General features: G+C 37.8%; 3 protein-coding genes and 1 non-coding gene across 4 annotated transcripts; 1 reads left to right on the plus strand and 3 right to left on the minus strand.

Moving 5' to 3' along the window:
- Positions 1 to 6: 6 nt before the first annotated feature.
- Positions 7 to 2,064, minus strand: LOC120263584 (protein RESISTANCE TO PHYTOPHTHORA 1, chloroplastic). The gene is made up of 5 exons (XM_039271544.1): positions 1,770 to 2,064; positions 782 to 992; positions 437 to 606; positions 242 to 328; positions 7 to 160 (listed from the first exon to the last, which is right to left on the minus strand). Exons 1-4 carry the CDS (start codon positions 2,010 to 2,012, stop codon positions 302 to 304), a joined length of 651 nt encoding a protein of 216 aa, XP_039127478.1. The 5' UTR covers positions 2,013 to 2,064; the 3' UTR covers positions 7 to 160; positions 242 to 301.
- A 189-nt stretch (positions 2,065 to 2,253) lies between these two features.
- On the plus strand, positions 2,254 to 2,335 carry TRNAS-UGA. The gene has a single exon. It is a non-coding gene; the product is annotated as a tRNA-Ser (tRNA).
- A 182-nt stretch (positions 2,336 to 2,517) lies between these two features.
- LOC120263993 (transmembrane 9 superfamily member 11-like) lies at positions 2,518 to 5,055 on the minus strand. Its single transcript, XM_039271980.1, has 3 exons — positions 3,941 to 5,055; positions 3,549 to 3,858; positions 2,518 to 3,276 (listed from the first exon to the last, which is right to left on the minus strand). The coding sequence occupies exons 1-3, from the start codon at positions 4,880 to 4,882 to the stop codon at positions 2,615 to 2,617; spliced, it is 1,914 nt and encodes a 637-aa protein (XP_039127914.1). The 5' UTR covers positions 4,883 to 5,055; the 3' UTR covers positions 2,518 to 2,614.
- Positions 5,056 to 5,185: 130 nt separating this feature from the next.
- On the minus strand, positions 5,186 to 7,251 carry LOC120263994 (uncharacterized tRNA/rRNA methyltransferase YsgA). Its single transcript, XM_039271981.1, has 3 exons — positions 6,888 to 7,251; positions 6,664 to 6,790; positions 5,186 to 5,556 (listed from the first exon to the last, which is right to left on the minus strand). Exons 1-3 carry the CDS (start codon positions 7,221 to 7,223, stop codon positions 5,333 to 5,335), a joined length of 687 nt encoding a protein of 228 aa, XP_039127915.1. The 5' UTR covers positions 7,224 to 7,251; the 3' UTR covers positions 5,186 to 5,332.
- Positions 7,252 to 12,946: the final 5,695 nt, after the last annotated feature.

Below are 12,946 nucleotides of genomic sequence, written 5' to 3' on the forward strand. Positions count from 1 at the left end.
AATGTCATTAATTCTTGGAATACTGTATAAATACCCACAGTAGAGTTTTACATAGACCAACCTTTGTGACTATAAAAATCTATTGTCTTTACAAATTTAATCAGAAACGATACAATAAAGAACCGAGCTGATTCATTGTTTGATATATCCAGCGGAGAACCTGAAAGTTCACCAAAGAAAACAAGTTAAGGAAAAGAAACATAGAAATCTCTTGATTTGTTGAAATGGTTTGAATCATTACTGAGAAACAATGAATTAGAACATCCCTGTTGGACAAACCCTGCAAAATTCTAGTTTCTATCTACTCTGCCCTCTGAAGCCATCCCATCTACAGTCAAAACTCAGAAGTTCAGTAAATAATTCCAATGGGCGGTAAAATGAGTGGCGATACTCGATAACAATGTAAAAGAAATAAAAAATAAAAAATAAAAAATACCTTCCATGTATACATCAGAAAGAAGACAATGGTATCTGCAGACCAAACAACTGCGAATGATTTCCATACAAATGGAATCAAAATGTTGATTAATGGTATAACAAGAAACAGATAATTCAGAGCTTCTTTCTCATTTTTCGAGCAATCTCGTGCTCTGAGGGAAGGAATGGCTGCAACCAAAGAATAAATTCCTGTCGTATAAGTAATCAAAAGAACACAAACACATACATTACACTTTTTTTTTCCCGTGACTATTAACACTATGTAATCAATCTGCGCCGCACATGACAATAGCTAAACCTCCAAATGTAGAGTTTTTGAAGGTTTTTTAAAGAGAGAACTTACTGAACATCCAAATGGACCACATTCCCATTAATCTCCAAATGTCAGGTTCATTGGATGGGAAAACGAGGTTGAAAGAAAGAGCTCCACCAAGTAACATGGAGACATAACCTTGAACTTCAAAAAGAGTATACAGAGCAGTGCCTGGCACAGCAGGGTTCTTGCTTGCTGTGGAAGCCCTTGGTGCAAATGTTGCTGCAGTTTTCTGAACAGCCTGATGACGACGCAGAACCATAAGAAAGAATATCAAACATATACTCGTCAACATATACAAAATTGACAAAACGATAGAAAAAGAGAAAGACATCCTGCAGCAATCTTCTAAACAACCAGTTCAGGTATGAAACTTAAGAATCTCCAAATTTGCTGTCAGTCATTAAATTCATAGATAGAGGAAGTCTAATCTCCCACTTATATAAGCTCAAGCAAGAGGCTTCTAATGAAAAATTCACATTGATCATATTAATGACATAACACAACATGAAAAATTCACCCTGATCACACTCATTATTACAGTTCTACTACAAACATATACTATGAGTAACAAATAGAAAAATGCTATTCAGGCCGAAATGCTAACCTCGGAGCCGGGGTAGCATTCGGCCTGAATTCGGCCCAATTATTTGGCTTGAATAGCATTGCTCTAACAAATATCACATACAAAATCAGAGAGATTTCACACTGTTTCATAGTGATAATATATAGTAGACACATTATATTTACAATGACTATATAGATATATACAAAGAATATGGAAAATTCACACTGCCAAGCATCCATTTATCTTCAACCATTATGCAAATAAATGGAATTGAAAAATACATATAAATTTGACCATGAATTTGTAGCAATCCACACAGAACATGAGAAAAATATGTCTCTAATAACTAAACTTTTAAAGTTCCTATTTTTTTTTTATTTATATATAAAATCATGCAAATCCCTGACAAGTAAAGCTCAATTCTAAATGTAGAAACAAAAAATTACCTACTTTCTTGATATCTTTATCAATGGAAGGTGAAACAGAGGCAAAAGAAGATGGTTTGAGGTCCTGCTCTTCTCCTTCGCTTTCTTGGATGGTTGGAGCGTCGGCGCCATCGGAGCTGGCCTCGGACCTGAACCTTGTCGTCCGGCGGTGGACGGGAGGGCGGATAGCGGCCCTTAACGGCGGGAAAATGGTCGGAAATCTGGAGATTGTAGGGTTGGAAGCGGGTGGGGAGAAGAAGGGATGCATGGCGAGGAGTTGGGGATAAGAAACAGGACCGTTGTGGGGTTTTCAGAGTGATGGAAAAATTATTATTATTATTATTATTAATTTTCTTTTCAAAACAAAAAAATAATTATTGTTTTTGTTTAGGGTGATGGAAAAATTATGAATATATTTTTTTCAATTGTAATTTTAAAAGAAATTTATAAATTAAAAATAGTAGAGATATTTTATAATATTTTAATAAAAGATTATCAATAACAACATTGTCGATATGTCCGAGTGGTTAAGGAGACAGACTTGAAATCTGTTGGGCTTCGCCCGCGCAGGTTCGAACCCTGCTGTCGACGATCAAATTTTTTTTTTTACTTAAATCTTTGTCCGTTTTGCAGAAAACACCCTTTAATTTAACAAATTGTCCTTGGGCCCCTGAGGGTGTTTCAGAAATTTCGTCAACCATGTCATTTTATCAATAACAACCTTGTTATTTTCACCAATATTTTCAAATAGAAATCTATTTTAAAATAACACATTTTCTAATTTATTTATGAAGTTACATGGAGATTACAAATAAGCTTTCTGAATGTACACAAAATCAAGAACATTCTTAAACAAATTCACAGTATAGCTCAATCTTGCTTCACAGAGGAGAATAAGTAGTACACAAAGCAGAAAGACGAAAGAAAGCCGACAGCTCCGGTTGCAAGAAAAACAGCAAAAACTATCAGCAATGAGTAACCGATATACAACCACGCCGAAACAGGGCCACTTAAACTCTGCAGATCAACCACAAGGTATAAAACCGAGTATATAAGTACATAAATTGCGACCGAGCCAGAGGTAAAGAAAGATCTCCACCACCATTGCCAATCTTCAGCGCAAAGCTCTATATATGTCAGAACTAATGAGATTTCTGCACAAACTAACACCAAGAGGACCATAACAATGAACAAGAAGCCGAAGACGTAATGTGCTTGGCCATGCCAAAAGCTAGACATAATAAAGAAGAGTTCCATGAAGAGTGTCGCGAAAGGGATTGCCCCTGCACCGACAGTCCACATCCACGATGGATAGTTTTGAGAGGGTATATCACGCGGAATTTGTCTCGGTTTTGTTGGGTATCTAATTAGATCAGATCTCGCTCCGAAGTAGCTTCCGACGAGTGTCAGTGGGGTTGAAACACATGACCAGAGAAGAAGTAGAGTGCCAAAGCTTGACAGCGGCAATGCGCCGCTGCTTTGGCTTCCCCACAGTAAAAAGTTCAGCATTATGATGTCGATAAACACAATGCCTGCTATTGAGAATAGGGCGTTAAATATACGCTACATATATTATTCGGTTTCTATTCAACCGAAAAACTAAAGCTGATAGAATATATCAGGTTAATGAGCTGTATATTAGATTGTTAGTGTATATAGTTGTGCAAAACATATGCGGGCCTAATTCGTATTCTTTTTTTTTCTATTGATTTCTATTTAACATAAACAATGTGAGTATAGATGATATAAACTAATGCTGCGATGATTTAAAATAGAGTAGTCTCTAATATGAAAGAGATGTCACCTGTGAAGAAGAATGAGGTTTTAAGTGAAACCAAGACCCAACCTCTGAACCTCCCATTGTTGATTGTCCGATATAGCTTAGCACTGACGTAGCCTCCAGCGAACCCAAGTGCAACGTAAAAGAACAGCATTCCATTGATGAGAGCACCACGAGAGGATGGAGACATGAAGCCAATGGCGGCAAATAGTATCGTAATAACACCCATTGCTAAGATCTGGACTCCATCTCCCACCATGACACAGAGTATATCGGGGTTTGTTGGAGCTCGAAACACATCTCCAGAAAGAAGCTTCCACCCCGAGATCTCTTCCTGCACCTCATCGACACAATTCAAGTTTAAAGATGAAGCTTAACCAGTTTCTTTTGCAATCTAACTAGTTTTTAATGCTGACCTGTGTTTGTTGCACATTCTCGTAGTGCATGAGGTCACGGCGAACAGTACGGAAAAGGATGACGAGGATGATCCCAGCAAGAATTGTAACAATCATCAGGGAATTCATGATAGAGAACCAATGAACATGAGACTGATCACCAGCTTCAAGGTATATGTCCCACCTAGAGGGCCATTTGATATCACTCTCGACAAAAGATACATCATAAGAGAACATGATCTCATTCTTCTCCTTAATTTCCATGGCTGGTATCCGAGGATCACAATTGATCTTCACAGAAACCTTGTCATACATTTTAAACTCTGGGTCAACTCCTTGAATATGATTATGGCTACAAGCAGTAACCTTAAATCCGACAATTGTGTGCAAGTAATCAGCAACATTGGACTTATGAACCATTATTTTGAACTTGAGATGATTGAACACATAATACGAATCGTTGGATCGAACGCCAACTGGATAGCCAGTCCCCTGGAGATTCTGTCCATCCTTCTCTGTATACCGAATGGCAGGGAGGCCATCAAGAATGAGGTTGACATTATACTGTTTATCGATGCGTTGCTTCAAGGTATTAACTTGGTGAGATGATAAGGGGCCGGTGGAGCAGAGGAATACGCCGGCTTCATTGGTGTTCATCTTGAACCGGTATGGGGAGTTCTCAACACGGTCGCCCATAAGGAGTTCACCAAGGCTCTCAGCCATTTGTTTGACACCGCCGGTCGGTTGGCAGAAAGGGAGAGTGTAATAGCCAAAGGGTAACTCGGTGTTGAAGGAAGTAAGGGAGTTCACCTTGGCAAAAAGGAGACCGCCGTCCACATACCAGTGGGGATAAGTGCCAGGAAGGTAGAATGCCTGCACCAATGAACACATTAGGCAGCATTGCAGAAAAGGAAGGAGAAAGGTAGTCCATGTACTCATCCTGCTTGAAAGAAGAAAGAACATTTCTGTTGGAATGCTCTTTGTTGTTCATGAACAGAAGAATGGTTCCAGGAGGCAGAACTGGGTCAATGTGGGTTTCCAGGTAGTTAGGACTGTTTGCAGAAATTCAGTTAGTGAAAAGAATAATATAAATTCAACCAACCTCTACCTGCCACGTAGCCCCCAAAAACCGGAAATCTCAGACAATGCACAACAAGAGGGACACAAGAACAACAACAACATAACAGGATAATATTAAATGCAAATCTTGTGGGTCTAGGAATATATGAAACGGAAATAGAATAACATACAACATTTTCATTTCAATGTTCAGGAATTATACTGTCATTAACAACCTTTTACCCCCAAAAAATATATCAAATTAGAGCAATTCAGAAGATCCTTTTGCGATTGTATCGCATACTAAGGACAACCATGAGAAAAACAATAAGACCGCAAAGTAATGATCTTACATTAACTGCTAAACAATGTGTCAAGAAAATTTGTTGATTGAGTATCACCATCAGTTTGGCTCTCCTCAAAGAAACCGTGTTTGTTTGTCTCCTTTCTGATTTTTCTCTCCTTGATCACAGATTCGATTGACTCTGCACAGTAATTCCTACTCGCTTGCTTCAAAGGTTTTTCAGCTACAATGAACTTGTTTCCTTCACGACTTCTCTCAGGAAAACCTGCCCAAACTGGAGAAGGCCAAGAAGTGATTAGACAATTAATAAGAAGATTAAAAGCAAAGATATATTAATGGCTTCCCATAAATGTTGCATTTGCAGGCTGATTTAACAGTAATTGTTTTACAAGAGAATAGCAAATATCAATCAACAATGAATAGAAACTAGTTCCTCACTTAAGATCTCTCTCTGATAAGCACATCACCCACCATCTTGCACATAAAAAGGTTAGTTTTTTCGCATGCTGGCTACTAATAGAGTAAAAGAACTTCATCTGAAAAGATCTTCAAAAATGATAATATTAGGCTTTTGAAAAACACAATCAATGCTAATGCAACTAAATAATTCAGAAAATACACATTTCGGAGTGTTTAATTCTCACAATTAAAATTCTTTATAACTAATATCACTAGTGAATTGATACTCTTACTAAAAGTTTAAAAAACACTCAAAGGCTATGCATTCTAATAACAAAATTCTTGAATGAATAACAAACAAGCATAGTGTTACTCTCACCAAAGATTGAACAATGAATTCTCACAATCAATATACTTGATTGATAGCCTAGCTAAAGATTAAAAAATCAAGATATATGTTCTCACAAGCAAATCATTTAATGAATGATGCAGTAAGTGAATCAGTCCTTTTATTAAAGATTAAGGAACACTCAAAACCATGCATTCCTGCAAGAAAATTCATTTATGAATGCTGATCAAATGCAGTATTAAACTCGCTAAAGATTCAAAAACCTCTTAAACAATGAATTCTCACAATCGATATCCTTCACCAATAATGCAACAAAGTGAATCAAAACTTTTATTAAAGATTCAAAGAACAAAGAATCAAAATAATTATTCCAAGACTATGCCTTCAATAACGCAACAAGTGAATCAAGACTTGAATTAAAGATTTTAAAAAAAAAAACTCAAAAACTATGCCTTCAACAATCAAATTCTTTAATGAATAATGGAACAAATGAGTTACCAATCTTTTTAAGTCAATGCATTCTGACAAATGAAATCTATTGATAAATAACACAGCAAGTAAATTGGCACTCTTCTCCATCTTTCTTCCTAGAAAGAGTAGTCATATTCAATGTAAAACCTTAAAATAATTTACCTCCAAAATGATGAAGAACAATGGACGCAGCCACAGTGACATTAAGCGAAGCAGTGCCCCCTCCATACTGAGGAATGTAAACAAAGAAATCACAAATCTCGCATTCCTTCTCCGATAGTCCCATTCCCTTCTCAAACCAAACAGGAAAAAGTTCATCTTTTTCTCATCATTCAAAGCCTAAATACAAACTCAGAACTTTCAGAACAACGAAAACAATCCCAAACCTCGTTGCCGAGAAGGAACGCGGTGCTTTTCGTGAAAGGCTGAGCATTTACAGGGAAGGCGCCATCGGCAATCTCGACGCCACAGATGTCGCATCCAAGGTCTTCCTTCAGGTACCGGCGTGCATCAGAGAGGGAGTGGAAGTGGCGGAAGCGGAGGTGGGAGGCGGAGCCGTGTGAGCCGAAGGAGTTGAAATCACGACGACCGATGAGGACCATCTCGGAGACACCAAAAGCCACCGCGCTGCGAGCTAGGGTTCCGATGTTGTGGCGCTTCGCGACGTTGTGCACCACCACGTAGCTCTCCGCCACCGCCGCCGCCGCCGCGGTCGAAGCCATAGTTGGTGGGACTGCAAGCGCGAGAGAAGCAAGAGCTTGAGAAAAACAAAATAAGAAACATTTGGAGGGCTTGGACGTTAAATTGCCGCCAGAAAAACTTTCATAATTTTTAAATATGTTGGGGTTTCTTATGAATAATGAGGCTGAGTTAATTATCAGTGTAATTTTGAGGTTTTTTAATTTTTCATTTTGAAGTATTTTTTAAATATTATAATTTGAGTTAAATAAGTTTTCTTTTTATTTAATTAATTTTTTTATAATATATATTATGAAACACTAAATCATAGGTTTTTTATTGAAAAATGCATAATGATTTTTATTGATAATTACTTTTTTTTATCTAATTTAAAAATACAATAATATACATTACAAAATAATTCTATATAAATAAAGACACAAAAAATTTCTATAATATACGTGGAAATATTATTGTAGGTCACCAAATTATACCCAATTCATATTTTGGATATCGAATTTTGATTTGTATCAAAATGGTCACCCAAATTTCAATTTAATTTCAGAAAGATGTTAGTCAAGATCCGGTCAGATGATTCTGACGTGGACGGCAGAAATCCAACTTAGTGGTCAGATTTCCAAATCACTTGGCCCAGTGACTTTGGGCGCGTGGATTAAAGGGCCACATAGGTTCCATATCATATTATTTAGGCCACATCAACCCCTTTGTTCTTAAATTCTTTTATTTTCTTCTTTTCTTCTTCTCATCTTTTCTATTTGAGAATCCCTAGCGAGACAATGGAAACTACGGGGAGAAGAAGGTGTAATTCCAAGTGATCTATCTCTTAAGTGCGGGAAGGAAGGAAGCCACATTCGACCATCGGGGAAGTTAGATAAGGAGGAAGAAAGCTTTATGACGCCGAATTAGGGTGGATGACGTGGAAATCCGGTGACTACGTTGGATTTTTGGCGTCCACGTCAAAATCATCTCACAGAATTCTCTTGGGTAACAACTTCTTGAAGAGAAATGATCCCACAAACACAATTTGGTAGTAATTATGATGGAGCCGAGTTGTGCCTCATCCCGCCATTAGATTGCTTCAATTTAGTGGCTTTCTAAGACATATGACAACAATCTTTTGATGTAATTACCATTTTTATCCCTATATTATATAATAAATAAATAACAAAATTTATAAACCTATAGCTAAAAATGAGCCATGTCTTAGTTCAGTAGTAGTTACTCACGCAACCAACTCCATTGAATTATTTTTTCTATTCAAATTGGGTGAATATTTTGATATAATCAAAACTCAATACCCAAAATAAGAATCGGTATAGTTTGGTGACCAGCATTAATAGCTTCTTGAGAGTATTTTATATAGAAAGCCCTGATCTTTTTAATATTTTAACGTCATTTATGTGCTAGTCATGCCAGCCAAAACATGAGTTTTTTCAAGTGCTATGCAGTTTTTATTAAGGTATTTCCCTGTTGTTTGGAAATTTTCCCCTGCCATCTTCTGCAGTTTCATTGATGGCCCCTTCAGGGTCCCCCTTCCCCTTCACCCAGGTACCAAGCTTGGTACTTCCTAGGCTAACGTTGTCATTGCCGGTCCGAAGGTGTCTTCTTCTGACATTCCTCTCCATCTCCAGAAAGCTCACTTTGACAAAATCAAAAACTATTATGTTTCCTCAGTGGTGATCGATGATGACCTCTAGCTTTCGACAAGAGACTTCATGAACTCTTCTTTGTATGCTAAGTTTTTAGATAAGGCTCTTCCTTTGGACCAAGCTAAACTTACCTGAGCTGATGCTTGGAGAGGTCTGGGGAACTTCTCGGCTCCCAATGCCTCTTAGTCCTTTGGAAATCCAAATAGCCGCTTGTCAGAACCCCCAACAAGTGATTATTTGCAGCTTTCCAATGAGCCTCATCCCCCTTCGGATCTTATGCTTGTTCCCTCAGGGAATCCCATTGAGCCCTCCTAGGAACCCATGCTCATTTCTTCAGTTTCCTTACCTCCTTACTCTCAGTCAAATTCCTTGGAGGATCGGCACTTGTTGGTGGTGGAAAAAATGGTCAAGGCTCTTGCTGATTCTCCTCATAGTGACCAAATTATGGATGGCTCTTTCCTCTGAAGACTTTGGCCCTTCTCATGAGGTTGATAATGAGGTGATCCTTAGTCACGCTCCGAAAGATCTCAAATATGAATCTTTAGCAAGACAAGCTCCGTCGAAGAGGAGCACAAAAACAAAAAAAGAAGAAGCTCCCCGTTAATTTGAAACTTTCTTTCTTTGTTTCTTTCTTTTTATCTCTTCACTATATTTCTTATGGACTTAAAAATTATCTCGTGGAATTGCAGGGGTCTCTCCAACCTTAACACCATGAACTGGATTCAAGATTTGATGAAAAAGGAATAATCCAGATTTCATTTGTCTGGTTGAAACTAAAACTACTACTTTGAGAGTGAAAAGATTCCGTGATCGGATAAACCATAGCTAGGATTGGGCGATTATCCCTTCTAATGGTTTCTCTGGTGGGATCATTGTGATTTGGAACAAGTCCGTTGGTAATGTCACTCTGATTGCGGTCTCTCGTTCTGCTCTTTCACCTTGTAATCTTTACCACTAATGGTACCTGGATTCTCACTACGGTCTACAATACTCAGATTCTTTCTAAACATAAGCGCCTTTGGCGCGCGCTCTCTCTAAAATCACTCTTCTTGACTTTCCTTAGCTCCTTAATGGTGACTTTAATGCCATTGTTAGCCCTGAGGAACATAAGGAAGGTTTTTTTCAAAAGTTATGCTTCAAAATCTAGATCTTTCTATAAATTTATTTTGGATAATAATCTTCATGATCTTGGTTTTTCAAGTCCTTGTTTTACTTGGTGCAATGCTCAACAGGGTCTTGCTCACAAGTGGGCTAGACTAGACCATTTTTTGGCTACTACTTCATGGCTTCTTAATTTTCAGGATTTTATAAACCACCATTTGCCTCGCACCAACTCAGACCATTATGTGTTGTTCCTACATGTTCACTTGTCCAAAAAATTTTCAAAATTTTTTTTTAGATTTGATAATTTTTTTGTTGGATTATGAGGGTTGTCATAATAGTGTTTTGAATGCTAGTCTAATGATTCTTCTACTTCTCCTATGCATTCTTTCATGCATTGTGTTTCCCGAACCAAACATAATATCTTTAGGTGGACGAAAACTGGCCTCAGCCACATTAATGAGGAGCTCTACAACATCCAGATTGAAATTAAGAAATTAGAGGGGGAGGACTCCATTGAACATGACAACTGGCATAGCGATTGGCTCCGGTCCCTTTACAATCTCCAAAATGCACTTTTGAGGCAACAAAATGTAGTTTGGAGATAGCGAGCCAAGATGCATTGGATGTTAAACGGTGATAGTAACACCCGTTATTTTCATAATTCTATCAAGGTTCGACATCACAAAAATAGAGTAAGGTCAATTCTTGACACTTCAGCTAACAGCTTCACTGATCAAAAAGATTTTGAAAATTGTTTTCTCGATTTTTATAAAACTCTTTGGTTTCCCCCTTTTCCTTTAACTACTCCAGTAATACTGATTTCTATTTTCAAGCTTTACCGGATGACCTTAATGTACTTTCTGACATCAATTGCGAGTCTCTAATTAGGGCACTCTCCAAGGGTGAGGTCTTTAGAACTCTCAAGTCCATGCCTCGTGATAAGAGCCCCGATCCATATGGGCTTAATACTAAATTCTATCTCTTTTATTGGAATCAGATTGGGGATCACCTTTTTAATGTAGTTTCTTATTTTTTCAACTTTGGGTCTCTTCCTATCTCTTGGGGTAAAACCTATGTGGCATTGATCCCTAAGAAACCCAACCCTACCTCTGTCACTGATTTCAGATCCATCTCTCTTTGCAATGTTTGCTATAAGCTTATTTCAAAAATCCTTGCTAATCGTCTTAAGTGGTTATTCATAACATTATTGGGCCTGAGCAGAATGAGTTTATTCCTGGGTGTGGTTCTTTTGACAACATTATCGCAACCCAGAAAATTGCTCATAGTTTAGAAACCAAATCCCGTTATCACCCCTAGGATGCTCTGCAAAATTTATATTGAAAAAGCTTTTGATACAATGGATTGGAAAGCCATCCTTGCTCCCCTCCAGAGAATGTTGTTCCTTGATAAATGGATTACTTGGGTCCAGGCTTGTCTTTCCTCTGCTACTTTCTCCTTTCTCATAAATGGTAATCATACTTCTTGGATTACTGGCACTCGTGGCGTTAGGCAGGGAGATCTCATCTCCCCCCTTCTTTTTCTTCTAGTTTCTCAAAATCTTTCAACTATTCTCAATAAGGCTATGTCTCTTGATTTGGTTCAGAGCTTTAATGCTAATCTTCCCAGAAACTTTAACCATTTGATGTTTGCAGATGATCTCATCCTAGTTACCCGTGCCTTTAGAGTTTCTGTAGAGCTATTCTCCTCAACAGTGTCATCTTCGCCATTCCCAATTACATTCTCTCTGTTATGAACTTACCCAATTCAATTCTAGACTCCATCTCCAAGCTTGCTCGTAACTTTCTTTGGGGTAGAATTGGCAGGGCAAATACTACACTTAAAAAGTCTGAGGGGGGGCCTCGATATTCGTAATCTTCGCTATGCTAAACATTCTCTTATAGCCAAATTTTTTTTGCGATTCTCAATTCGGAAAATAAAATTTTGGTTGACATTTTTAAGTTTAAGTACAATGGTTGGCATCTTTGGAATCCTATGAAAGCTTCTCACCCATCCTAGTTTTTCAAGTCATTATGCAATACTGCTAATTTTTTAAAAACTAATGTCACTCTGCATTCTTGTAACCATTTAGAGGTTGATATAGGGAAAGACCCTGTATTTTTGACCTCCCTATCTCCTACAAGGCCACTTTTCTTAATGTGTCTCTGCATCTGGAAGACCTTCAATTTTTTGACCTTCTTAACTCAGAGAGCTTTTGCTTTAATACTCTTAGCAATTTGTTTGGAAACTCTTTGAATTGGGACTGGATAGGGAGCATAAAAATCAACAAGGCTGGGAACAACTTTTGGATTTGGAGGCACCATTCTTGTTAAGCCTCTATTACCTCGACGGTTTATGATTATGCAAGTTCTACAATACCTCATCAAGCTGTTTGGAAGGGCTGGTCAATCATTTGGAAGCTACCAATTTTACCTCGTATAAAAGTCTTTCTCTAGAAGTTGGCTCTTGGGAGACTTCCTACCAGTGCTTACTTGTATCACCTAAAAATTGGCCCAAACAATTACTACCCTTTTTGTGGTCTTATTGAAGAAGATGTTGATCACCTGATTCGGAGTTGTAGAAAAATTTCACATTGTTGGTTTGGTGTCTTTACTAAGTTGGGTTGGAACCATTCTGAGATTTCCTCCCTTAGCAATGGTTCTTGGCTTTGAAATCAACTTCTTCTAAAGCTGATAACTTACGACCACAAGCTTTCATTGCCATGGTTGCTTGGATCATTTGGAAAAATAGATGCAACTTGATCTTTAAGAATACCCTAGATCAATTACAATCTGATTGTCCCTAGAGCTTGGTCCATTTTTCAGGATTTCACTAAGAATTTTTCTAGGGAGTTTCTCATACCTCAATGTTATAATAATTTCATTACAATTTACACTGATGCCTCTTGGGATTCTAATTCTATTCTTGCTGGTTTAGGATTCATCATCATTGTTAATATGAAGTGCATCTTCCTTGATGGAGCCATAGGAGCCACT

The sequence above is a fragment of the Dioscorea cayenensis genome, chromosome 6, assembly GCF_009730915.1.
Source record: "Dioscorea cayenensis subsp. rotundata cultivar TDr96_F1 chromosome 6, TDr96_F1_v2_PseudoChromosome.rev07_lg8_w22 25.fasta, whole genome shotgun sequence".
NCBI lineage: Eukaryota > Viridiplantae > Streptophyta > Magnoliopsida > Dioscoreales > Dioscoreaceae > Dioscorea > Dioscorea cayenensis.

Bases quoted from the DNA above. Each gene is read 5' to 3' on its own strand.
- LOC120263993 (XM_039271980.1), bottom strand. From the start codon at position 4,882: ATGTTCTTTCTTCTTTCAAGCAGGATGAGTACATGGACTACCTTTCTC. The intron at 3,859-3,940 runs GTCAGCATTAAA...GATGAGGTGCAG, and splicing joins AGAATGTGCAACAAACACAG to GAAGAGATCTCGGGGTGGAA. The intron at 3,277-3,548 runs GTGACATCTCTT...TCTCAATAGCAG, and splicing joins AACCTCATTCTTCTTCACAG to GCATTGTGTTTATCGACATC.
- LOC120263994 (XM_039271981.1), bottom strand. From the start codon at position 7,223: ATGGCTTCGACCGCGGCGGCGGCGGCGGTGGCGGAGAGCTACGTGGTG. The intron at 6,791-6,887 runs GTTTGGGATTGT...TGGTTTGAGAAG, and splicing joins CGTTCCTTCTCGGCAACGAG to GGAATGGGACTATCGGAGAA. The intron at 5,557-6,663 runs GTAAATTATTTT...GGCCTTCTCCAG, and splicing joins TGTTCTTCATCATTTTGGAG to TTTGGGCAGGTTTTCCTGAG.
- LOC120263584 (XM_039271544.1), bottom strand. From the start codon at position 2,012: ATGCATCCCTTCTTCTCCCCACCCGCTTCCAACCCTACAATCTCCAGA. The intron at 993-1,769 runs GTAGGTAATTTT...CGTCGTCATCAG, and splicing joins TTGATAAAGATATCAAGAAA to GCTGTTCAGAAAACTGCAGC. The intron at 607-781 runs GTAAGTTCTCTC...CTTTGGTTGCAG, and splicing joins GTGGTCCATTTGGATGTTCA to CCATTCCTTCCCTCAGAGCA.